The sequence below is a fragment of the Mus caroli genome, unplaced genomic scaffold (genome assembly GCF_978045245.1).
Source record: "Mus caroli unplaced genomic scaffold, Mus_caroli_1 scaffold_1, whole genome shotgun sequence".
Lineage (NCBI taxonomy): Eukaryota > Metazoa > Chordata > Mammalia > Rodentia > Muridae > Mus > Mus caroli.
In genome coordinates this window covers 103,145,064-103,172,713 of record NW_028227256.1, presented here as the reverse complement: position 1 = coordinate 103,172,713, position 27,650 = coordinate 103,145,064, and the positions used below count along the sequence as shown (strand labels likewise).

The 27,650-nt window shown below is 39.7% G+C and overlaps 1 protein-coding gene across 1 annotated transcript in view; it reads right to left on the bottom strand.

The window, feature by feature from the left end:
* The window catches only part of Phlpp1 (PH domain and leucine rich repeat protein phosphatase 1), a 216,375-nt gene that overhangs the window by 76,674 nt on the left and 112,051 nt on the right, over window positions 1-27,650 (bottom strand). The window contains exon 3 of the mRNA XM_021161069.3: window positions 25,970-26,095. Within this exon, the coding sequence (XP_021016728.1) occupies window positions 25,970-26,095 (126 nt within the window). The remainder of the gene's footprint in view (window positions 1-25,969; window positions 26,096-27,650) is intronic.

The window sequence follows — 27,650 nt, the reverse complement described above, 5'->3', positions numbered from 1 at the left end:
TTCCTTGAATTTACACCATTAAAAAAGAAAACTCCAAAGACAGCCAAATTCCTGATGTAAACCAAAAAGATTTAGAGCTTGTAGGGACGGAATACTTTTTCTTGTTCACTGAAACAACCACACTGAGTACTCACTATGACCTCCGATGCTGGGCAGAAAAGAGGGTCTACGGCCCACCTCTCAAGTCCTTCAGCCACCTACACCAGTTTGCCTCTGGCCTACCTAGCACACTGTTCCCTTGGAGACTACTTAGAAGAGAACAAGTTTTATTTTAACAGAAGTCTAACACTGCTCCCTTTGGACAAAGAGAAAATGATTAAACGTCAAGTTGTCCTTGCTCCATTCCTCATTCTAGACTAAAAGTTGTTACTGCTGGAAGCAGGAGGAAGTGGGCACAGGAACAGGATAAGATCAGCCAGCACGGTCTCAAGGGAACCACAGTGCAAACAGGAACATCTAGAGTAATACCACGAGTCCAATATGTAATAGCCATGGGGCGGAGAGCAACCCAGGAGACCACAAAGGCTACCACAAGCTTCTCCTGGGAACAGACCATATCCTGGACCCAAAACAAAAGAAGTGAGTACATCAGCATAGACCAGCCAAGGTACATCTCATCCAAAAGAGAAAAGCACTGCTCCCAAAGAAGAAAAGCTGGACATCTAACCAAGGAGCTGTGCTCCACCTACACAGCTGCTATTAAAACTCACATCCTTCCCACAATCTACATACACAGGAACTATTAATAAGAAAGCCACCCGGTACATCTCAGGGCAAGCAGCATTCTTACCCAGCTTCCTTTCCCAGTATTTGTAAGTTATTGTTATAGAAAGGAAGTGTGGCCCTGAGGAGAGCTGAAGATAGAACCTTGAGTTTAATTTCCAACAAACTCCATATAGTGAGACTCAACCCCCTGCCTTTAACGTCAAGGTTAAAGTAAATTGAGCTTCAGGCCACAGCCTGGGCCCAGAGTGTAAACAAGAGCCTGCACTATTAACCACATCCATCAGGGCAGGGCCTGGACCACTGTTAGATTTCACCAGGAAACCAGGGAAGAAGGAAGAGCATTCCCCTAATTCTCAAGAAAATGGTATTGTAACTAGAACCCAGAAAAGCAGTTCCTAGAAGAAATGTAATCTTAGGTGTGAAAAAGAAACAGTAACAGGTTGTGGATGCTCCTTGAGAGAAACAGAGAGACCACCTGCTAAGCAAACAGATTCCACAAAAATGGTGACCTCTATCTGGTGGGACCTTCACTCTTGACATCACGGCTCTGTGCACTCCAACCCCAAATTCCTTGTCAAACTGAAGAACAGTGATTCCCCAGTGAATAACTGAGGAGCATCAAATCAAACTTTAGAAGTCCGTAAGAAAGGTACAATCAATCAATCAATCAAAGTTAAGAGAAATCTAGAAAGTAAAAGAAACTACTCTATGTGGGAAATGCCTACAACCCTTGTTATGGAAGGGACTTCTCAAGGATCTCACAACTGAAACATAAATCTGCCTTTGGCAGAAGCTACTGTAACATACATTACACCAGCAAACTATAAGCCACAGCACTGGTGCTCAAGAACAGTATGTATAAGATGACTTTTCTAGTCATCTGGCTTTCAACAAGTCACTTCATCTCTCTGTCAGTTTCCTCATCTCTAAAGTGGACCGCCTAATACATACCTGATTAATATCAATATACCATTCTCATTTAAAAAATGTTTTTAACCTTTTATTTTTATTTTATCTGAATAGATGTTCAGCTGACATGTGTGTCTACACACTATGTGTGTGCTGGGTTCCTTAGGACTGGAGTTACAAACAGTTGTGAGCTTCCATGTAGAGCCTGGAAATTGAAACCAGGTCCTCTGGAAGAGTGACTCGTGCTCCTAACCATTGAGCCACCTCATCTGTCCCTACCATTCTCATTTTTAAAACTCAAGAAAGGCTCAGCAAGATCACTTCTATACCTAGTCCATATCCCCATCATCTTGAGCAATTACACAAACAATGTAAATAGATTCAACCTTTAGATCAGTTCAAGATAACTATAGTCTAAAACATTATTTCTAATCTGCATTGACAATTAAAAAAAAAAAAAAGAACTGGAGAGATGGCTTGGGAGTTAAAGAGCCTTCCTTCAATGTTCCTGCAAGAGACCTAAGTTCAGTTTCTGCACCCACACATGATACCTCCCAGACACCTGTAACTCTAAATCCAGAGAATCTGACATCTCTAGAATCTCCATTAACACACACACACACACACTCACACACACACACACACACACACACACACACACATACACAAATAAATAGATGAATAAGTAACAAGGCTGATTAGAGTCAGAATGAAAAGAACCTGTAATATATTAATATAAATGTGAATTCTAACCATCTATTCAAATTGTCGTCTTTTGCAAATGTCTTATAAATATATACAATGGAAAAAGTACATTTAGTTCTCAAAATATTTTCTTCTAAACACTATGGGGTTAAGAAAATAAAAAATTTAGAAATAAGAGAATTTCAAACGTTCTCTAAAATGTGACACACTCTTAAACTGTGTCTCTCCCTACCCTTAGGACTCTCCAGCCATTAACTCTTTCTGCCAAGTCTAGCTGAGCTACATTTCTACATCAGAATTCCTGTCCTTGCCTAACCTGTATCTGTCATGATTCCCAACTATCACCCCCTTCCCTGTGATGGGACTATCAATCTCATCATGTTGACAGCTGCTCAGTGGATAATCATCTTCCTTAGGCAAGGAAAGGTCACAGCAACATTCATGTGACATTTGGTACCCTCTATATTTTAGAGAAGTCAACTCTAGCCTTTTTGTGTGCATAGTATGCTCAAATTCAAGCAGAATGACTGAAAAGCCTTGGTCAAAGCAGCTGAAATGGCACAAAGAATTCTGCACATAAACGAGAAGACTGCTCTGACTTAGCATGAGTCACTAACAGCTCTGGTCCAACCTTGAGTGCTTTAGGAAATGATGTCCCTGGCTAAGGAGACAGACTCTGTGAGTTCACTAGGCTTTGGGAATGATTCTCAACTTCAGCTGATCTAGTTCTAACACCCCTACCCATCAGTGCTTTGGGAAAGTATGAGCAGAATAAAACTTGTTAATCATTCTCAGACATTCTAATACTTTACTTGTTCCAGCTTTACACTCAGCAGCACCATCTCTGCTAATTCCCACTGCTTCATGATATGTAATCATTTCTTTCCTCACACTGTATGAAATGTATTTGCCCCAGAACTTTCACAGTGACATTAAATTACTCAATGCTAATTATCACTTTATAAATTCTGCATAACTACAGATAGAGAATAAAGTTAATTAAAAGTGTTTTGTGTGAATGTTACTGTTTCTTTTTCTTTTCTTTTCTTTTCTTTCTTTATTTCTTTCCTTTTCTTTTCTTTTTTTTAAAGGTTCAATGATTTGGAAGCATATGAGAAATAAAGTATATAATTTATCTTCCATTCTAAATTATTAGCAGATATGACATGTAAAAGCAATGAAGGCAATAGCAAAATCCAGAGACACAGAGAGACAACATACAAAAATTAGAGATCTGCAGCTGGAGCTGACACTGTCACACAGCCCTCTATACCCAAATCCCACGGGGACAGAGCTGGTCTCCCAATATTGCTGAGAAAACCTGAGAGCACAGGTAAGATCACCACTTCTGCTCAAATACTTAGCCCAAGAGGGACCCGCCCAAAGACCTCAGGACACAAGAATGGAGGAGCAGTATCTGCACCTTGAGGTTACCCTGTGTCGCAGCTCTCCATACCCAAGCTCAGGGCTCAAATCAACCAAGTAGAAACAAAAAGAACTATACAAAGAATCAACAAAACCAGGAGCTGTTTTTTTTTTGAGAAAATCAACAAGATAGATAAACCCTTAGCCAGACTAACCATAGAGTACAGAGACATTATCAAAATTAACAAAATCAGAAATGAAAAGGGACATATAACAACAAAAACTGAGGGATTTCAAAAAAAATCATTAGATCTTACTACAAAAGACTGTAATCAACAAAACTGGAAAATCTGGATGAAACGGACAATTTTCTAGACAGATGCCAAATACCCAAAGTTAAACCCTCTGATAAACAGTCCCATAACCCCTAAAGAAATAGAAGTAGTCATTAAATCTCCCAACAACAAAAAGCCCAGAACCAGATAGGTTTAGTGCAGAATTCTATAAGAAGACTTAATAACAATACTCTTCAAACTATTCTATAAAATAGAAACAGAAGAAACACTACAGAATTCATTCTATGAAGCCATAGTTACACTGATACCAAAACTACATAAAGATCCAAAAAAGAAAGAGAACTTCAGACCAATTTTCCTTATAAATATTGATGTAAAAAATACTCAATAAAATTCTTGCAAACTGAATCCAAGAATACATCAAAATGATCATTCACCACAATCAAGTAGGCTTCATCTCAGGGATATGGGAATGGTTCAATATGCGGAAATCCATCAGTGTAATCTACTACCTAAACAAACTCAAAGAAAAAAAATCACATAATCATTTCATTAGAGGCTGAAAAAGCATTTGACAAAATTCAACAATCTCCCTATCTATTCAATATAGTACTTGAAGTTCTAGCCAGAGCAATTGGACAACAAAAGGAGGTCAAAGGGCTACAAATTGAAAAGGAAGAAGTCAAAATATCACTATTTGGAGATGATATGATAGTATACTTAAGTGACCCCAAAAATTCTACCAGAGAACCCCTACAGCTGATAAACTATATCAACAAAGTGGCTGGATATAATACTACCTCAAACGAATATAGTGGCCTTCCTATACTCAAAGTATAAACAGGCTGAGAACAAAATTAGGGAAATGACACCATTCACAATAGTCACAAACAATATAACATATCTTGGTGTGACTCTAACCAAACAAGTGAAAGATCTATAGGGCAAGAACTTCAAGTCTCTGAAAAGAAGAAATTGAAGAAGACCTCAGGAGATGGAAAGATCTCCCATGCTTATGATTGGCAGGATTAATATAGCAAAAATGGCCATCTTGCTGAGAACAATCTACAAACTCAATGCAATCCCCATCAAAATTCCAACTCAAATCTTCATAGAGTTAGAAAGAGCAATTTTCAAATTCATTTGGAATAACAAAAAAATGAGGAAAAGGAAAACTACTCTCAACAATAAAAGAACATCTGGGGGAATGACCAGACCTGACCTTAAGCTGTACTACAGAACAATTGTGATAAAAACTGCAAGGTTTTGGTGCAATGACAGGCAAGTAGATCAATGCAGTAGAACTGACGACCCAGAAATGAACCCACACACCTATGGTCACTTGTTCTTGGACAAAGAAGCTAAAACCATCCAGTGGAAAAAGACAACATTTTCAACAAATGGTGCTGTTTCAACTGTCAGTCAGCATGTAGAAGAATGCAAATTGATCCATTCTTATCTCCCTATACAAAGTTCAAGTCCAACTGGATCAAGGAGTTCCACATAAAACCATATACACTGAATCTAATAGAAGAGAAAGTGAGGAAAAGACTTTTTTTTTTGTTTTGTTTTTCGAGACAGGGTTTCTCTGTATAGCTCTGACTGTCCTGGAACTCACTTTGTAGACCAGGCTGGCCTCGAACTCAGAAATCCGCCTGCCTTTGCCTCCCGAGTGCTGGAGGAAAAGACTTTAATACTTGGCCACAGGGGAAATTTTTCTGAACAGAACACCAATGACGTATGCTTTAAGATCAACAATAGACAAATGGGACCTCATAAAATTGCAAATCTCCTATAAGGCAAAGGACACTGTCAATAGGACAAGATGGCAACCAATAGATTGGGAAAAGGTCTTTACTAGTTCTACATCTGATAGACAACTAATATCCAATAAATACAAAGAACTCAAGAAGTTAAGCTCCAGAGAATCAAATAATCTTATTAAAAAATGGGGAATAGAGCTGAACATAGAATTCTCAACTGACGAAACTTGAATGGCCCAGAAGCACCTAAAGAAATGTTCAACATCCTTAGTCATCAGGGAAATACAAACCAAAACAACCCCGAGATTCCACATCACACTAGTCAGAATGGCTAAGATCAAAAACTCAGGTGACAGCAGATGCTGGTGAGGATATGGAGAAAGAGGAACACTCCTCCATTGCTAGTGGGAATATAAGCTGGTACAACCACTCTGGAAATAAGTCTGGGGGTTGCTCAGAAAATTGGACAGTGTATTGGGCATGTACCCAGTAGATGCTCCAACATATAATAAGGACATATGTTCCACTATGTTCATAGCAGCCATATTTATAATAACCAGAAGCTGGAAAGAACCCAGATGTCCCTCAACAGAGGAATGGATACAGAAAATGTGGTACATTTACACAATGGAATACTACTCATCTATTAAAGTCAATGACTTCATGAAACTCGCAGGCAAATGGATAGATTTAGAAAATATCGTGAGTGAAGTAACTCAGTCACAAAAGAACACATATGGTATGTACTCACTGATAAGTGGATATTAAGCAAAGAGCATGGAATACCCACAGTATAACTCACGGACCACATGAAGCTCAAGAGGAAGGAAGATCAAAAAGTGGATGCTTCAGACCTACTTAGAAGGGGGAACAAAATAATCAAGGGAAGTAGAAGGTGGGAGGGACTTGGGAGGGAGAGAAGAGGGAGAGGGAGGAAAAGGGGAAGAATCAGGTATGGGAGGAGATGTACAGAGGGTCAGGAATTTGAACAGCAGTGTGTAGGGAACTGGGGTCAGCAAGCAGACAGTCCCAGATGCCAGGAAAGCAAGAGCCTCCCAGGACCTTACAGGAATGGCGTTAGCTGAAATACCCCACAAAGGGGACGCAGATCCTGTTAAGACCATATCCAGAGGTTAGGCATGGCCCCCGGTTGAGGGATGGGTCCACCCACCTATCTCCAAAATTTTAACCCAGAATTGCTCCTGTCTAAAGGAAATACGGGATAAAGAGTGGAGTAGAGACTGAAGGAAAGGCCATCCAGAGACTACCCCACCTGGGGGTCCATTCCTCATGCAGACATCAAACCCAGACACTATTGTGGATGCCAAGAAGTGCTTGCTGACAGGAGCCTGATGCACCTGTTTCCTGAGAGGCTCTGCCTGATCCTGAACAATATAGATACGGATGCTCCCAGCCAACCATCGAACTGAGCACAGGGACCTCAATAGAGGAGTTAGGGAAAGGACTGAGGAGCTGAAGGGGCTTTATCTGGCTTCAGTGGGAGGGGAGTTCCTGTGAAAACTTGATGCCCCAGTATAGAGGAATGCTAGAGTGGTGAAGTGGAGCTGAGTGGGTAGGTGTGGGAGCATCCTCATAAGAAGGGAGAGGATAGGGGATTTGCCGAGGGGAAACCAGGAAAGGGAATACCATTTGAAATGTAAATAAATAAAATATCTAATTAAAAAATTAGAGAGGACCTACAGGAATAAAAACAGAGTGATGCAGTCATCAAGAATTTAGGAGAAGGAAACAAAATACCTAGGTAATTGTTCAAGCCCCAGGTTATAGCAATCCAGAAAAGGCAACAATAAGAAATAGCCAGGCATTGTAGCTATCTGCCATGGGAAGGGAGTAGGTGGGGTTTAGAAGGAGGTAAATTCATGCTACCAGCTATATTCATTCCTCATTTGCTCTTTGCAAACCCAGCACCAGACTGCTAGCTACGTGGGGACATAATGAATGCAGAACAGAGGTCACACACCTGAGAAAGACATGCCAACAAGACCACAGATAAATGGCCATACAGTGAGGAGAATGTGGATGCACCTGCCCACTGAGCTCACTGTGTAGCCTAACCTGAACATGTGAATCCGATGCCTCAGGCTTCCAGAGTCAGAAGCACTGAACAGGGCCAGCCTTCCAAAATCACCAAAGATGTCAACTGTTATTCCCCAACCCTAATCCCTGAATGTAAAACTCATTGTGCTTTCAGTAAGAATAAACAGCAGACACTAGCTTGGGTGGAGATCAGATCTGAGCTCAAAGTCCATTCCTCATTTTGTTATTGGTATACTATGTGTAGACAATGTCCTGAGACTGTTACTAGCTGAATACAGTCTAAAGGGTATAGTCTCACTGCTGCAAAGACAGTAAGCACCTTCGAGACAAGGAGGAACAAACCACTAGGTATTAAAATTAACCTAGTACTCTAAGTTTTTATTCATATTTGTATGAGTGCATATATATACATCCACACACATATACACATGTACAAATTCAAACAGTTGAACTATTACAAAGAAGGTACTTGCTTGTAATTAGAACACTGAAAACTAAAAAGGAAAAAGATGTAAGTTCCAGGTTTCTTATACAAGGTCTGCGTGTTGAATATATAGTTCACAGATTCTTTTCTAATCATTTCACTATTTATTTCCTAAAATTATTAATTAGACCAATAAAGAGACTCTAGCCCTTCATAATCAGAATGCAATGCTCTAGGCTAAAAACAATGGAACTCCTAAAGATAAACAAGTATAAAATGGGAGATAAATTTTTAAGAATAAATATCTACTTAAGTTAGTCTAAGCCCTCAAACTAAAATCATTCAGCTTCAGAAATTAATGACTAAGGCCAGGTGTGGTGGCACATGCCTTTAATTCTAGCTCTCGGGAGGCAGAGCTAAGCAGACTTCTTAGTGTTTGAGGACAGCCTCCCTTTAATACCTCCCAGGCCAATCAGGGCTACATAGTGAGATCCTGTCTCAAAACAAACAAACCAACAAACCCAGTATTAGTACACACACACACACAAACACACACAAATATACACATAAGCATGTGCACTCTTCCATACCTATGTAACCAGATGCCAATGTCAATGTCTGGTTTAAAATGTGATGTTCTTGATATAACAATATTTGATTTATTTGACCAATTTTCAAAGAATCAGACAATAGTTCCTGCAACACTGACATCAATTTAACCTGCACTGGGAACTCACAGAGCATGCTATTCAACATAAAAATGTGGAGTGGCTGATCATGTGTCTTCAAGCTATACATGTCAACATGGTACTTGGAAGCCACCTTTTAATATAGCACTGAGTACACTGGATTCTGCTGAGAACTGCAGTGGAGAGTGTAATTCTGCCAGTGACTCTTGGCTGCCATGTAACCTTCAGTTTTAGTTCCTTCAGTCTACCTTTGTAAAGCAATGAACATAGAAACAAATAAAAGAAGAAGCAGGAAAGTATATCATATACAGCAGTGCAAGCACTCCATACCTCCATTGCTTTCTACAGAGTGTGATGACATCAGCTCAGGAGATATTACACTGTTGTGAAGTCAGCCCTCATGACTGTTGTGGGATCCACACATTAGCTCTCACTTGTTACTGTGTCTCATAAGGCTGCTAGAAACTAGATAGAACAGCGTGCTACATGATAGCCAGGCAAGGGTTAGTCTTTATTGTGAACTATGCATATTATTTTACTATAGCATAAATTCAACTAGCTGCAGTTTGTAATTAACAAAATAAACCTATTAGCATCCTGAAGGAAAATCAACAAAAATCCAGAGACTCTTTAACAGTTTTGTATTAGCCTCACCGAGTAAGTAATTACTCGGTACCTAATGTCCAAGGCTAGAAAAGCAATGGTCACAAAGTGTGGTGTTCACGTGGTGTCACTGTCTCAGCCAGCACACCAGATAACACCAGAAGGAAAACTGCTCCACGGGGAACCTGAGAAACAAGGACTGAGAAAGCACAGAGATCCTTCTCCTGAAAACACGCTGCTAACCAAAGCCTAAGTCTGCACAAGCACACAGACCATGGTGATTCTATAAGACTCAGAAGTTAGCAATTAGGAGAGGTGGTAGAATTAGCTTGTTATCCAGCAAGCAAAGCAGGAGTCTGTTCAACAGGAATCAAGATCTCAGTTCACTTATAAGAAAATAACTGCCACATCAGACCCTAAAAGAATCTGAAACACTACGAGCAGGGGTTCTCAGTCTTCCTAATGCCGCCATCCTTTAAGGAAATTACTCATGCTGTGGTAACTGACCCCAACCAGGAATTATTTTCATTGCTACTTTATAACTGTAATTTTGCTACTGTTATGAATCATAATATACGTATTTTACATGCAGGATATTTGGCATGTAGCCCCTCTGAAAGGGTTTTTCAACACACACACACACACACACACACACACACACAGATCATAACACATGGTGGGGATGAAGCAATAAGTCTACAAGGCTTTTTTTTTTTAATCTTACACTCTAAGTCTGTGGATTTATCACTATTTAAAATGGGCAGAACTCAAAGTCAAAGAATGTTTGCAAAGAAATTCTCAAATAATTACAAGAACAATTACAACTTCATGAATTATAATTAATATTGCCTCCTTGGCAACTACAAGAGACCTTCATAATACTAAATAACATGCTGTGACTTTAAAATGTAGTTTTAATTTCTCCCCTTGAAAGTCAGAATGTATTTTATTAAAGATAATATTATATGGACAGAATCTACATGATTTTAAAGTGTTAATTATGGCAGTGCAGATCCCCAAGCAGGCTTTAATAATTCCAGAGAAAACTGTTTAAAGACTTCCACCAGTTACAAAGGTCTGAGCAGTCACTGGAGCCTGGAAGAGCAGTGCCTGGTGCAAAGAAAGTAGAAGATGTGTTGTCTTTCTCCCCTCCAGCTTCACTTCCTTCCCTGTTAGACGTGAGTAGCAATGGGGCTACTCCCAATGCTGGAGAGAACAGGAGGAGGGAAAGTAGAGGGGAAGAGGTGGGTTTGAAACACTAATAATCTGAACATACAAACAGGTACATTAAACACTTCTATAGCTATGAGACAGTAAACAAAGAGATACTCTGCTAGTTGTATAAGACTTTGGAGAAAATAAAATTAAGAGGTTTTAAGTTGAAATATCTTACAGTGAAATGAAAATCCCTTCTTCTGTAACAACAGTCCCCACAGAGAATAACAAAGGTATTTCCACAAAGCTGAAATAGAACCTAAAACATGGCTGTAGCTATAAAGGTATTAGCCCATTGTTTTACACACTTAATCAGTTTCTTATATAACAAAACAAATTTATACAATCCAAAATATTTCATTTTCTGCCTGAATTCATAGTAGAATTTCTAAGTTCTCAAAATACCTATCATCTTATTTGTAATTATGGAAAGTTCCAATATGGCATTTTTTTCTATACTAAAATCCATGCTACAAACCTATGTAAATTATTTGGTAAATCATAGTTAAGTCTCCACAAGAAAGTAAAATGGGACTAGGAAAAAACAATGTACACAAGCATGCACACTTTGCATTAATGTCCCCTTTACCTTGTCAGACTGCATAGCCATCACAGGACCTGTCTGTACTCTCATATTTTCGCTTCTAGATAGATGTCTCTTCCACATTGCTAAGATAGGGTCATGACCAATTCTATATTTTACATAGGTTCACCTTTCTGCACAATTAAACTCTATGTGGGTGGAACTATTTAGGAAGAATTAGGAGGTGTGGCCTTGGTATGTCATTGAGAATGCTCTTTGAGGTTTCAAGAGATTCCTGCAATTTCCAGGTTGAGTGTGTCTCTTTCTTTCTACCCCCCACACTCCATCTCTTTGCCTCATGGGTGGCAATTAAGATGTGAGTACTCAGATGATCCTTTTCTCCATCAACATGAACTCTAACCTCCTGACCAATAAGTCAGACTAAATTCTTTGTATTATAAACTATGGTGGTCACTGTATTTTACCACAATGATAGCACAGTAATAAGATAGAACTAGGTTACCAGAGAGTGGGCTATTGCTGAGACAGAACTGACCATAGTTATGTTTTTTGCTTGTTTCATTTGGTGTTGTTATTGTTTGTTTTTGAGGAACATAGAAGATGTTGGGACTTTAGGAAATCAGTTGAATACTGTAAGCAGGGACTAATGGCTATCATAATAGGAGCTTGGAAGACACAGGTTCTGAGAGCAATATGAATATAGGGTCAGCCAAAGACGTTTTAGAGAGAAACAATTTTAGCAACTTGGCTAGAAACCACTCTTATGATATTTTGGCAAAGAATATAGTTCTTCTTTGCCCATGTCCTACGTCTGCATGAAGAAAGATAGAGAAGTAATAGACTAATTTCCTTGGAGGAGACTATAAGACAGCCTAATATTGTCTCTGTCACATGGTTAATAGTAATCACTCTGATGTAGCTCAATAATGAAAAAGAAATCAAGTGGGGGAAGAAGAAATACAAAATGTATATAGTTTTGAAAGAAGAACACCAGAGAATTTAAACTTGGAGGAAATGCTTGTGCTAAAAGAGATAGGAAAGATCAAAGAGAGACTTGATCTGAAATAGAATAAAGGGAGGGGTGCTGTCAGGGCAAGACCCCACTTTCTAAAGGGAAAGGACTGAGGAAAAGTAACAAAATTAAGAAAAGCTGCAAATGCGATTCACAGAGGCAGCTCCATCCCAAGAAGGCAGTCAAATAAGGTCATGTTTCCCACATGGATCTGGCTTTAAGAGTCATAAAGAAGAGATACAAGAGAGATACAAAAGAGATACAAAAGAAAAGATACAAGAGAAAAGGGGTTGTAGAATATTCCTCTGAAGTTAAAGAGAGTCCCTAAGCCATGGGTGTCACTGATAATTCACTGCATGAAACTGTGAAAGTGAAGCCTGGATTGTGTTAGAGACTCCAAGATGTGGAGATTCCATAGCTGTGGATATCTGTCAAAGAGAGCTGCATACAAAGAAGAGAAGCATCCAAAGAGAGAGAAGCAGATTGTAGGCAGCAAAGTTGGAAGGGAAGAGTCACCAAAGACCCTGGCTATCAGACACGGAGCTACAGCGTTTGGAGTTTGCTCTGCTAGGTTTCTATTTTGCTTTGATGTAATATTTATTCATTATGCCCCATTTCCCTGCTTTTGGAATGGTTTTATGTATTCTGTGATATTATCTGTTGGAAGTATGTAATTTGCTGTTTTAAATTTTGATTTTACAGGGTATTATGAATAAAAGCCTGGAGTATCAGAAGAGACTTTTTAAACTGTATTGGATCAAATGCTTCTTGTATTAGGATATAAAAGCCAATAGTGGCCAAGTAGTGGAATGTAATGTTTTGACTGGGAAGAGTGGTCCCCATAGACTCATGTATTTGAATACTTGGTCCCCAGTGAGTAGAATTGTTTAAAAAGAATTAGGAGGTATAGGTTTGTTGGAAAAGGTATGTCACTGGGTACTGGCTTTGAGGTTACAAAAGAGCCACATCATTCCCAGTCTGTGACTGTCTGCCTCCTGGGTGGCAATTAAGCTATGAACACTCAGCTGTTCCTCTGCTCCACCATCACAGACTCTAACCCTCTGAGGCCAGAAGCCAGATTAAACGCTTTCTTTTAGAAACTGCCTCAGTCGTGGTGTTTTACCACAGTAACAAAAGTAACAAGACATCAAGAAAAAACCGGAAAAAAAAGAATGAGTATGAAATGTAACAAGAAAAACTGAAAAAAAAAAAAAAAAGAAAGAGTATGAAATGTAAATTGAGAGTTTCCAGAAAATTCCTGGGTTCTTCAGAAGATGGATACTAAAAAACCTTCTCACTTGGCATTAGAAACTCAGGGTAACAAACTGAAGCAGGGTCCCTAAGGCACTGGGGACAGGCCAGGTTGGCTATAAGCAGAAGACTCCTTAGATGACATTAAGTACACATTACAGATGACTAAGTCACATTACAGTGTCCCCTGCAACTACCACTAAAAGCATGAATCCATCTTAATCCTATTTCATACCGATGGCTTGGCTCAAGTGGTCAATTAAATATTCTCAGAGTTAAATCTGGACCTCAGAACATTTTTTAGCACATGAAAGTTCAGTCATGGCTCACTGTACAGCTCATTTTTATTTCAAGAGTGTCACTTAGTCATCATTTCATGTAATCTTTAATTCAGCATGAAATCTGCTCCTGCCCTCCAAAGCAATGACGTCCTTTACAAATCAGTGCCCCAAGACGTAAAATATGCTTCTATGGAAAGTCACACAGCAGGAACAGTGACAGTCAGCCCCCAACTGCCAATACACTGGCTATGTGAGCACAAAGAGACACACAGGCAAGCTACATGGCCCTGAAGAAAACCTAGGATGATAATCACATTTGAACAAAGTCAACCAGATTAGTGTGAGGCCACTGAGGTCCGCAGAAGAGACCATGATACACCTTTTCTTTTCCTCACAGAAAGCAAAAAGGAAGGCTATTCTCAGAAATGGTGTCGGTTGAGGATTATCAATCTGAAACTCCACAATCTCAAGTGGTCCAAATCTTTTCAATGACGAGTGGAAACTCTCTCGAATAACGCCAAGGCCAAGGCAGCAGGCAAAATAGAGAGGCACCAACTCCACTGTACCACATTACCTTCCTGCTGTCTACAGGCTATACAGCAAACCAGCTCCAAACTCAAGCTCAGGCTCTCTTTCCTGGGACAGCTCACTACCCATGGGCAAACATTCTAAAGTCAGGGGGGAAAAAGAGCCTGAGACATTCCTAGCCTTAGTACTTGAGGTCAGAATTACTCAAGCTAAAATCCAGTCAATCCTTTTCTGTAAGTTAGTGCTAAGTGGTAAGTCACTGCCAACTTCGTTTAGCTAATCAATAATAGAAAACATTCCATTTGTCTTAAAAGAGCAACTCAGTAGTCTTTGAAACCCATTTGTAACAGCAATCTCAATGATCTTCTGAAACAGGGCTGGAGAGATGGTTTAGTGATTAAGAGCACTCACTGCTCTTGAAGAGGACCAGAGTTCAGTTCCCAGCTCCATCAAATGCTTTCTTTAACATTCTGCAGGTACCCCCAAGTATTCAGATGGTACGCATATATCCATGTAAGCAAAACATTCATATACATAGACAAACTTTTTTTTTTCTTGCTTTTTTTCAAGACAGGGTTTCTCTGTGTAGCCCTGGCTGTCCTGGAACTCACTCTGTAGACCAGGCTGTCCTCAAACTCAGAAATCCGCCTGCCTCTGCCTCCCAAGTGCTGGGATTAAAGGCGTGCGCCACCACCACCTGGTGACAAACATTTTTAAGAATTTAAAGAAAAAATAATCATCATCGGAAACATTTGCTAAACATGAAGGAGTGGCTTTGTGGCTATATTTGTAAGCTATTTCTCACTGTACAGAGTTGCAGAGAGTCCTATACTGCACGTGGAGAAAGGAGGCAAACAATTTAAACAATGTAGCCATGAACTGCTAGCTGTGGCAGGTGAGTTACAGATATGCTAGTGTTAAAAAATATTATCTCTACTCCACAGTATTTGACAATTCTGTAAATAAAGTTAAAAATACAAAGCTAGTGTGGCTCAGGCCTGAAATTCGAGCATTTGGAGGCAGAGGAATTAAATACCACAATTTAAAGTCTAGCCTGTTGCTACATAGCAAGCATTGGGTCAGCCTAGGCTATGAGAGAGATAGTGAGCCCAACCACCACCACCTCCATCACCACCATCATCACCACCATCACCACCATCATCACCACCATCACCACCACTACCTCCATCACCTCCATCACCACCACTACCATCTCAAACAACAAAACAAACAAAATTTAAAAACACATACACACAATGGTAACTCAGTGACCCAAATCCACTGTGTAAATTAATTTAAGGTTAAGGTTAGGTTACAGATTCACATAAAAGAGTGACTTTGAAAAGAGGTCAAGGAATCAATCAACATATTTAATGAACGCATGCTCTAAAAATCTGGCTACAATGTGGACAAGCAGGGTAGCAAGTCCTCAGTGGCACAAGTACTTCTGAAAGGAGGCAGTCCTCCTACCACAGTGAAAACATCCTAGGTGTGTGAGTGTGTGTGCATGTGTGTGTGTGTGTGTGAGAGAGAGAGAGAGTGTGTGTGTGCATGTGTGTGTGTGCGCTGAATAAACAGATGGCCCCCCTTTCCATTGCATACAACTAAGTAAACTCAGAAAACTAGTTGTTTACTGAGTTTCTAAAACATGCTGCACATTCGTATTTTCAAGATGACTTCAAATCCAATGCTGTCACTGTCCCAAAGGATTTTTCACTAACACACGCCCAATAGAAACCCCAAAGCTCCTCCTGCCTCTGGCAAGCAATGCTAAGTGCTACAATTAGTCTGCAGTAAACTTTTAACAATTTTCTCAAAAACAACTGACATAACAAAAACACTTCTCTACAAGCTAAAATCCAAAAGCACACACTGAACATTAAGAACTTCCTTTTAAAATTACTTATCTAGGTCATGTTGATTTAAAAAAAAATAATTGGAATTTGGTTATCTGTATCTTTTCATTATGACTACAGTAGGGAAAAGAATATTAAAACACAAAATTTAGATTTTTCTTTATGTTGCTTGTTTTTATAAATCCTCTTTAAAATGGATTTTATGTTCTCTCAACATAAAGAAAAGAAAAAGAAATAGTTTTCATAGTGACTTTGAGTATGACTAAAAAGTATCCAGCTTCCTAATATTACATATAAAGAATGCAGATGACAATCAAAATTAAGAGTAGAAGTGGGATCCACCCCACCTTTTGTTAGCAGCCCCAAATTACTCTCCCTGTATTCGGGGTTAAACACATTATCATATGTTTATTCCTAAAATTGTGGTTTAAACAGAGGATTAGTCAGAATGTCATATAGAAATTCTACCCAAATGAGGAGTTCTTCATTTATTTCTTCTGTAACAGCTCACTTTTGATAATTTGTTTTTGATCACTAGACATTATTTTTAAAAATAAAATGATAAAATAAGATAAAATGAAGCATTTATAGTCTTGTAGAGGTAGCCATGTCTTAGAGCACACTGGCTAGGATCCTACAGATTATCTGCATCATACCGGGCGCTGGAAAATAGGTATCTGGTGTTTAAGGTTGTAGAAAGGAAAGACTTACTGTTTCTAATGTTTACATGACGCCATTCCCAGACCCCTGCCTTCTCACATGAATATCGATCACCTTCCCAAAATACCTCCTATGACTGAGAATATCAGAATATACCTCACTTGGATTAACAAAACATGTGTTCTCTTATTTGCTGGAAATACTATAAATAAATAAGTCTTCAAACAACAGCCTGATCATGTGATGATGGCATAAATTACAGTCATAAAACTAACTTAACATATTTGCTTAGTCATACACATGCACACAGAAACATACACTTATTATACCTGTACAGGTCCAATACACATACATTTCACAAAAGCCCTAAGTGACACCATTATTGTTCCTTCTATCAGTTAACAAAGCTTAATATTTGAATCTTCAGTTAAACCATTTAGCCAGGAAGTAATAGAATAATAATGACTGCCTTATTTAGATTACTAAACTTCACTACCTATAGCTCCTCCCAACACTCAAAGCCTTAATAAGGGAACAGAGATGTTAAAGCTTCCATTTTAATTAATTTACTTAACAGTAATCAATCAAGTAGTTCAATCAGCGTTCCTCCTTCCTCCTAAAAACACAGTTTTGGAAATACAAATGCAAACAGTGCTGCATATGCACACAGCATGCTGTCTTCTACACTTTGATATCACATTTCAGCAGTTATCAAACACATTCTTCTTGGGCTAGACTCTAACTGTAGCTAGCGCAGCCTAACCCTGAAATCAGGATCCTCCTCCCTTAGCCTTCCCAGAGCTAGGAATATACATGTGCCACCCACTGCAGACTTTAGTTAGTAAATACTTCCTAATGGAGTGGTTATAGTCAGTGGAAAGGAAAACTGGCTGAAGCATCGCCTTACCCTGCTACCTCTATGTTCTCACTCATGCCACACACACCCAATGTCCTACACTGCCTTCCAATGAAGTCTGCCGTCTAAATCTGTTCATAATCTGAGCAATTAGAACTAGAGGCTCGTTAGAGAGACTACAGCACTAAATGACAGAGATAGCACATTAGCCAACCACTACTAAGAAAGAACACTAGGCAAGCCAACACTTGACAATCATAATTATCAAGCTAGAAATAAACATGTTCTCACTCTGCTCAGGAGACAGCTCGTGAATCTGTCTCTTGTGTTTTGCTTCTTTGTCGACTCATTTAGTAGAATAGAATGTCATTTCCTTGAACTTTCAAACCATAGATGCTGAGTACAGTTGGTGCTATGATTTTTCAACTGAGGCTTTAATCACAATTCAAGGTAAAGGTCTAGATGTACATATATGCATGTGTGTGTGTGTTGCTAAAGATTAAGCCTAGGGCCTTGAACATATTCTACCACTGAGCCCCATCCTAAAAAAATTCTTTATTTTTTTCCTTCTCCTCACACCCTCTATATAATTTATTAGTAACTCTGTCAACCTCCAAAACACATGCCCAAGAGCTGTTCTCCATGTTTCTCCAGTTCTACTGCAAGTGTTACCACCCCCAACCCCTTCTCTACTAGATTAAGCAGCCCCTTGATTCTGTCTCACCCAGTTATCACACATGGAACTTTACAGAAGAATGCTTAGTAACAGTTTGTCGTTATATACACAACATAGATAAAGTACTACATCTCTATAGCACAAGATCTCTGCCCATTGTTCTCCAACAATGTTAGGAGGCATGTCCTTGTTAGAATAGGTATGGCCTATTGAAAAAGTGTGTCACTGTGGGGATAAGCTTTACAGTCCTATGCTCAAGCTCTACCTAGTGCAGAAGAGACATCCCCACCCCCACCCCCACCCCCACCCCCACCTCCACCCCCCCTTCTACCTGCCTGCAGAAAACAGTCTTCTCCTGGCTGCCTTCAGATCAAAATGTAGACCTCTTGGTTCTTCATCCACCACAACTGCCTGCCTGCATGCTGCCATGCCTCCTACCATGATGATAATGGACTAAACTTCTGAAACTGTAAGCCAGCCCTATTTAAATATTGTCCTTTACAAGAATTGCCTCAGTCATGGTGTCTCTTCACATCAATAAACCCAAACTAAGACACCATCTTTGTAGACTTAGGGCCTTTCTTGTCTTTAACCTCTACCTGGAAATCTTGTCCCACCAGATCTTCAAACAATCACACTCTTTTTCCATGATTTTTCTTTAAATGTCCCTTCTTCCCCACCCTCTGTCCTAGGACCTTGTATTACATATTATGAGAACCTACTGAGTTTTTTTTCCTTTTTTGTAATTAGATATTTTATTTACATTTCAAATGTTATACCCTTTCCTAGTTTCCCCTCTGAAAATCCCCTATCCCCTCTCCTCTCCCCCTGTTTCCCAACCCACCCATACCCATTCCCAGTCCTGGCATTCCCCTATACTGGGACATAGAACCTTCACAGGACCAGGGCCTCTCCTCCCATTGATGATGAACTAGGCCATCCTCTGCTATATACACAGCTAGAACCACAAGATCCACCATGTGTTTTCTTTGATTGGTGGTTTAGTTCCAGGGAGCTCTGGGGGTACTGGTTAGTTCATATTAATATTCCTCTTATGGGGCTAAGACCTCTTCTGCTCCTTGGGTACTTTCTCTAGCTCCTTCATTGGGGACCTTGTGCTCCATCCAATGGATGATTGTGAGCATCCACTTCTGTATTTGCCAGGCACTGGCAGAGGCCCTCTGGAGATAGCTATATCAGGCTCCTGTCAGCAGGTTCTTGTTGGCATCTGCCATAGAGTCTGCATATTATGAGAATCAACTAAGTTCCTTTTAAAATTTTCAAACTTAATTAATTAATTAAATTTACATTTCATAACCACATGATCATCTCGTTAGATGTGGAGAAAGCATGTGACAAAATCCAACACCCATTCATGATAAAAGTCCTGGAAAGATCAGGAATTCAAGGCCCACACCTAAACATAATAAAAGCAATCTACAGCAAACCAGTAGCCAACATCAAAGTAAATGGTGAGAAGCTAGAAGTAATCCCACGAAAATCAGGGACTAGACAAGGCTGCCCACTTTCTCCCGACCTATTCAACACTGTACTTGAAGTCCTAGCCAGAGCAATTTGACAACAAAAGGAGATCAAGAGGATACAAATTGGAAAAGATGAAGTCAAAATATCACTTTTTGCAGATGATATGATAGTATATATAAGTGACCCTAAAAATTCTACCAGAGAACTCCTAAGCCTGATAAACAGCTTCGGTGAAGTAGCTGGATATAAAATTAACTCAAACAAATCAATGGCCTTTCTCTACACAAAGGATAAACGGGCTGAGAAAGAAATTAGGGAAACAACACCCTTCTCAATAGTCACAAATAATATAAAATACCTTGACGTGACTCTAACTAAGGAAGTGAAAGATCTGTATGATAAGAACTTCAAGTCTCTGAAGAAAGAAATTAAAGAAGATCTCAGAAGATGGAAAGATCTCCCATGCTCATGGATTGGCAGGATCAATATAGTAAAAATGGCTCTCTTGCCAAATACAATCTACAGATTCAACGCAATCCCCATCAAAATTCCAACTCAATTCTTCAACGAATTAGAAAGGGCAATTTGCAAATTCATCTGGAATTACAAAAAACCTAGTATAGCAAAAACTCTTCTCAAGGATAAAAGAACCTCTGGTGGAATCACCATGCCTGACCTAAAGCTGTACTACAAAGCAATTGTGATAAAAACTTCATGGTACTGATATAGCAACAGACAAGTAGACCATTGGAATAGAATTGAAGACCCAGAAATGAACCCACACACCTATGGTCACTTGATCTTTGACAAGGGAGCTAAAACCATCCAGTGGAAAAAAGACAGCATTTTCAACAAATGGTGCTGGCACAACTGGTGGTTATCATGTAGAAGAATGTGAATTGATCCATTCCTATCTCTTTGTACTAAGGTCAAATCTAAGTGCATTAAGGAACTCCACATAAAACCAGAGACAGTGAAACTTATAGAGGAGAAAGTAGTGAAAAGCCTCGAAGATATGGGCACAGGGGAAAAATTCCTGAATAGAACAGCAATGGCTTGTGCTGTTAAGATCGAGAATCGACAAATGAGACCTCATAAAATTGCAAAGTTTCTGCAAGGCAAAAGACACTGTCAATAAGACAAAAAGGCCACCAACAGATTGGGAAAGGATCTTTACCTATCCTAAATCAGATAGGGGACTAATATCCAATATATATAAAGAACTTAAGAAGGTGGACTCCAGAAAATCAAATAACCCCATTAAAAAATGAGGCTCAGAGCTAAACAAAGAATTCTCACCTGTGGAATACCGAATGGCTGAGAAGCACCTGAAAAAAATGTTCAACATCCTTAATCATCAGGGAAATGCAAATCAAAACAACCCTGAGATTCCACCTCACACCAGTCAGAATGGCTAAGATCAAAAACTCAGGTGACAGCAGATGCTGGCGAGGATGTGGAGAAAGAGGAACACTCCTCCATTGTTGGTGGGATTGCAAGCTTGTACAACCACTCTGGAAATCAGTCTGGCAGTTCCTCAGAAAATTGGACATAGTACTACCGGAGGATCCTGCAATACCTCTCCTGGGCATATATCCAGAAGATGTTCCAACCGGTAAGAAGGACACATGCTCCACTATGTTCATAGCAGTCTTATTTATAATAGCCAGAAGCTGTAAAGAACCCAGATGCCCCTCAACAGAGGAATGGATACAGAAAATGTGGTATATTTACACAATGGAGTACTACTCAGCTATTAAAAAGAATGAATTTATGAAATTCCTAGGCAAATGGATGGACCTGGAGGGCATCATCCTGAGTGAGGTAACCCAATCACAAAAGAACTCACATGGTATGTACTCACTGATAAGTGGATATTAGCCCAGAAACTTAGAATACCCAAGATATAAGATACAATTTGCTAAACACATGAAACTCAAGAAGAAAGAAGACCAAAGTGTGGACACTTTGCCGCTTCTTAGAATTGGGAACAAAACACCCATGGAAGGAGTTACAGAGACACAGTTTGGAGCTGACGCGAAAGGAAGGACCATCTAGAGACTGCCATATCCGGGGATCCATCCCATAATCAGCCTCCAAACACTGACACCATTGTATACACTAGCAAGATTTTGCTGAAAGGACCCAGATATAGCTGTCTCTTGTGAGACTATGCCGGGGCCTAGCAAACACATAAGTGGATGCTCACAGTCAGCTATTGGATGGATCACAGGGTCCCTAATGGAGGAGCTAGAGAAAGTAACCAAGGTGTTAAAGGGATCTGCAACCCTATAGGTGGAACAACAATATGAACTAACCAGTACCCCCCAGAGCTTGTGTCTCTAGCTGCATATGTAGCAGAAGATGGCCTAGTCGGCCATCAGTGGAAAGAGAGGCCCATTGGTTGTGCAAACTTTATATGCCTCAGTACAGGGGAATGCCAGGGCCAAGAAGTGGGAGTGGGTGGGTGGGGGAGTGGGTGGGAGACTTTTGGGATAGCATTGGAAATGTAAATGAAATAAATACCTAATAAAAAATTTTTACATTTTATGCATTTGTGTTTGCCTATATGTATATATGTGCATCGTATATATGCCTGGTGCCCAGGAGGCCAGAGAGGAGCATCAGAATTGGAGTTACAATGAGTTGTGAGCCGCCTCGAGGGTGTGGTGAACCAAATTCACGTGTAAAGCAAGTCACTGACTCACCTCTGCAGTCCCGTTAAGTGCTTTCTTGTCTATTTACTTAATTACCACAATCCTGCAACTGATATGGACTGATATGGACTGGACTTTTCTTTGCTATGATCTCTACAAATAAATTACCTTACCAATAGAAGGTACTGAGTAAATGCTTGACAGAGTTAGAATAGTAAGTTACCAACTGTGTGGTGCTCAACAGACAAGACAATCTTGTTATAACTGTGTCAACCACAACAATCTGCTGTGGTTTACTTGGCAGTTTATATATGCTCTTGTCTACACTCTTATCACTAAGAATTTATATCTCATCTGTTTTTAATATAAGCTGCTCACATCTGCCCTAATATACATTACTATGTATTTGGTGTAGGAGGTCAAGAGTGTTTCATACAGGACATCCTACAACTCAACTGTACTCCTGAAAAATGTCAGTCATAGAAAATAGACTAAAAAAGCTGTAGTGCAGAAGCAGGACAAGAAAGCATAAATACCAAGTGAAGTGTGGTACCTTGGATTAGAAAGGGAACAGAAAAGGAACCACAGTACATACACAGGCTTGAAAGCAGTTCAGAGTGACATGCCAATAGGGTCTGTCAGTCTCCTGGTTCTGACAGATACACCATGACTACATGTTCTGGAAACTCAACAAGGGTCATGTGGAAACAGTTCCTTACGACACTTCTGTAAACATTAAATCAGATCAAGGCAATTAAAGAAGAGGCTTATGTTTCAGATCACTATCTCAATACAGAAGAAATTGTTTCACTTGACATGTGCTGGTTTTGTATTCTGGGGGAAGGAGGACATAAGCAACTGATACACTGCTTTGAAAACAGTGTCATTTAACTGTGAATACACATCTAAAACTGTCTAATACAAAGTATATTATTTATGATTGACTCCTAAGGGCTACCAGCACAAGATGAGTTGTAAAAGAATTGGACAAGCATATATATACTTCATTCACAGGTAACACTGAAAGGGAAGTACCATCTTTCCTGCTTCAGCTATAAACTGCTTCCCTGTGCACTTAGAACCTACATTTGCCTCTGCTGGAAGAATCTTAAATTCCGTCAACCAAAATCTGCCAATGCTTTTCTGAAAGGGAGAAAAGCTAAAGATTCTAAGAGCCAGCCCTCATCAGAGAACAGCAACTCACCTGTCACCCAAATGAGGGAGTAAGTACGGCAGAAAACCTTGGAAATGTCAGACTGCAGTTTTCCATGAACTGTTTCCACAGTTCTTCTCTTACTCACTTGCTTGACAAATAGCTCTATCATGCAGCAGTATGAATCATACTCAACTTGGAACAAATTGGATTGTAAATTTAAAACCATGACAACGAATTCTGTGATAATGTTCTTGTACCCCGGACACCATCATTTAAAACACACACCCAAAACCAAAGCACTTAGTGCAACAATCCAACCCATCATTTAACCATAAGATGCAAAACTGCCTGCTCATAAAGAATCCGGAAAGTCAGCATTTGCTCACCTTACTTATATGGTATTGTGGTAATAGTGCTACACCAGGGCGCTATTTCATGGGACAAATACACATGCACAACACACGAGGGACTAGGGGAATATAAAATAGCCAGAGTAAGATAAAAAAGACTGGAATTACTCAATAAAGCAGAATTTAAAAATGGAGACTACATAGAGTTAAATGGTGTATATGAAAATATAATCAGAAGATGAGGGAAGCTTGCGAGCTTTCTAGCATATTCTGTGCTTCTGTATTTATCCTATTCTGGGCTAGTCACTAAAGTCGTCTCAATCTACTGTCATTGATCTGTAACACTAAGATAGTTATTCCAGTCTACTCAATGAAATTTAAGTTTTACTAAAATCTAACAAAAATATTACTTATTTTTTAAAGAAGGTATGGCTCTTTTTTCTATTTTATTGTATTTATTTATTTCTATTCACTGCCAGCAGAGGAGAGCTCCTGGAACTGGAGTTACAGGTGATTGTGAGCTGCCTTGTCAGTGATGAGAACTGAACCCAGGTCCTCTGGAAGATCCGCAAGCACTCTTAACCACAGAGCCATCTCTCCATCCTCCATACAAAAGTTCAAAAGGCTCATTTCCATTATGCTGCTCTTATTTAAACAACCATATTTTGAGATTTTATGGGTGCAGTTTCTGTGTCACATGTAGAAGACACTATCTCTCAGAAGACATCCTGGTCCTCAGGTTCTTACAATCATTCTGCCAACCAACTTCAGCAACTGTCTCTAGCCTTAGGTGTAGGACTTGCATTGCACATACATTGGTCTGGTCTATGTACCCCACATTCACACATCCTTTGTATTATGACCAGTTGTGGATTGCAACAACTTCCATCTACTGCATAAATAGAGCTTCTCTGAGTGGGGTGAAAGGTACATTACTTACCTGGGAATAGAAGGGTAAATATTTAAAATATAGTTACAAATTATATCACTTTAGGAAAATGGCCATAGTATATCCTCTCTAGGATCTATGACCTCTCTAGCTGCTGGTAGCTGACTAGATCTAGATTTATAATGCCAGGCATAAATCCCCTCCCGGTGAGTGGATCTGAAGCCCAATTAGACAGCTATAAACTAACTCAGGAAATGAATGCAACTACTGTACCACTGTGGCTATCTTGAAGGGCCAGTTACAAGATTCTGCCTCAGATGAAGAGATGCAGATAATGAGTAGCTGGTGAAAGAGGGAGCATCAGTTTTCTCAAGGATGAGCTTCCTGATAGTTATCCAGGCCCAAGTGGTCAGCCCTACACCTTAAACACACTTACACACAGGCAACACTGAATGGACTCAGTAGACATTCTCTCTCTCTCTCTCTCTCTCTCTCTCACACACACACACACACACACCCCTAATAACTAAAGAAGTTACAACTTTGAGAATGAATGGGGGAATAAAAAGAGTTGGAGGGGGAGAAGGAGAAATGGAGATGATTTTATTTTATTTATTTTTAGGGGGGGATGATTTTAAATACTCAGAAGAAAGAAAGAAAGAAAGAAAGAAAGAGAGAAAGAAAGAGAGAGAGAGAGAGAGAGAGAGAGAGAGAGAGAGAGAGGGAGGGAGGGAGGGAGGGAGGGAAGGAGGGAGGGAGAGAGGGAGGGAGGGAGGGAGGACACATGCATTAATTTCCTTTAAAATGCTATGTTTGGAGGCTAGGAGACAAAGCCAGTGATACTGACCTAAAACTGGTGGGAGGTGTTAATTTTCACCCATCTTTAGTTTTTAAACACTGAAAGTTGCTAGTCATCAGTATATCTGAGAGAGAAAAACACAATGTAGAAAACTGTGTTTTGGAACTAAGTAAGGCACAAAGCAGGGTTGTAGGCTCCTATGAAAGTATTGCTTACCTTGGAGACTTGTCGCAGCCACCGTAAGTACTCCGTGAAAGTATCAAAGCAGATGTAGTAAGTCTGGCTTTGAGGCCCCGAAGAGCTGAAAGCTAAACAGTGCTGGTGCTTTTTCACTTCTTCCACCTGTGAAAAGATGCAGAGCACAAAGCCAAGTGAAGCAGAGTGTATGGGGGCACAGCTCCCTAACCAGACCTGCGCCTCTCCCCGCTTACGATCCTCTTAGAACTTGCAGCCATTCTTGCATCTGACCAACCAATTTTAGTTACAAGGAAATCAAGAAAGGGGAATTTTTATCTTCATTAGAACTCACCACCCAGGTGAAATTCCCTTCTAACCATTGAAAATCAGTACAGGCTCCTCCTTTCTTATTCTTTATACAGAATATCTTTACAACAAGGCTTTGGGTTTGTTCTGCTTATAGTTAAAATAATAAACTTCCATTCAATGCTGGGGGGTGATGGCGCACACCTTTAATCCCAGCACTTGGGAGTTGGAGGCAGGAAGATGTCTGAGTTCAAGGCCAGCCTGGTCTACAAAGTGAGTTCCAGGACAACCAGGGCTATACAGAGAAACCCTATCTCAAAAACAAAACAAAACAAAACAAAAAAACCAAAGCAAAAAAAACCTTCCATTCACAGTAAATTCTTCACAAAGAGAAAAAAATTAAATAAAACATATTACACCAACTCCTATCACTTTCTTGACAAAAATGACCTAGCTGTAAGCCAAGTCACAAAGAATGTACAAAATGATTCTTAAACTGTCATTATGATATGATATGTTTAAAAGGTAATGATCTCAGAAGCCATTAATGAAAATCAGTTTAAAATCTGTGCATGTTTAGAATAGTCTGTGTGTGTGTGTGTGTGTGTGTGTGTTTAACATACTTCTAAAGTACCTTTTCTTTAGTGCTGATGACTGTCAGAGTCTGTGTACCTAGGCAAATGTTCCTACAAATCCAACCCCATACATGACATGCTATCCAACGACAGACTCCTAATCACTTCAGAGGCTTTAAAAAAAATATGACCTGAAAATGTAGATGAAATTAAGCAAACAGAAGTGGAAATTAACATATTCTAATATTTAGAAAAGAAAGAAAATTAATTTGTATAGCGTGGAACTTATTTACTAGCAAAACCAAAAACTGAATGAACTGAATGAGAGTAACAACAAAAAGAGAAAATGGAGCTGAAGAGTGGGTGAGGAGAGATTGTGCTCTTTCAGAGGACCTCAGTTCTGATTCCACATCAGGCAGCTTACAACATCCTATAACACCAGCTCTAGGGCATCTGACTTCCTCCTCTGGCCTCCACAGGCACCTGTGCTCATGTGTATATACCTCCTATACACACACACACAAACACACACACCCCCACACACACCCACAAAGAAAGGAAATCTTAAATTTAAAAGAATGATCTGGGGGCTCAATGGGTAAAGGCACTGCTAACCAGCCCAACAACCTGAATTTGATGTCCAGGTCCTTCTATGACATCATCTTAGAAGGAGAAAATCAACTCTCCTAAGTTGTCCTCTAGCCTCCATATATACACCATGTCACCCATGTACACTTAACATGGTATACACTGTAAGTTAATATAAAGTCATGGTAAAAATATAAAAAGATAATCAGACATGTAGTCGGGAGTGGGTGTAAAATAACGCCTTGGCAAAC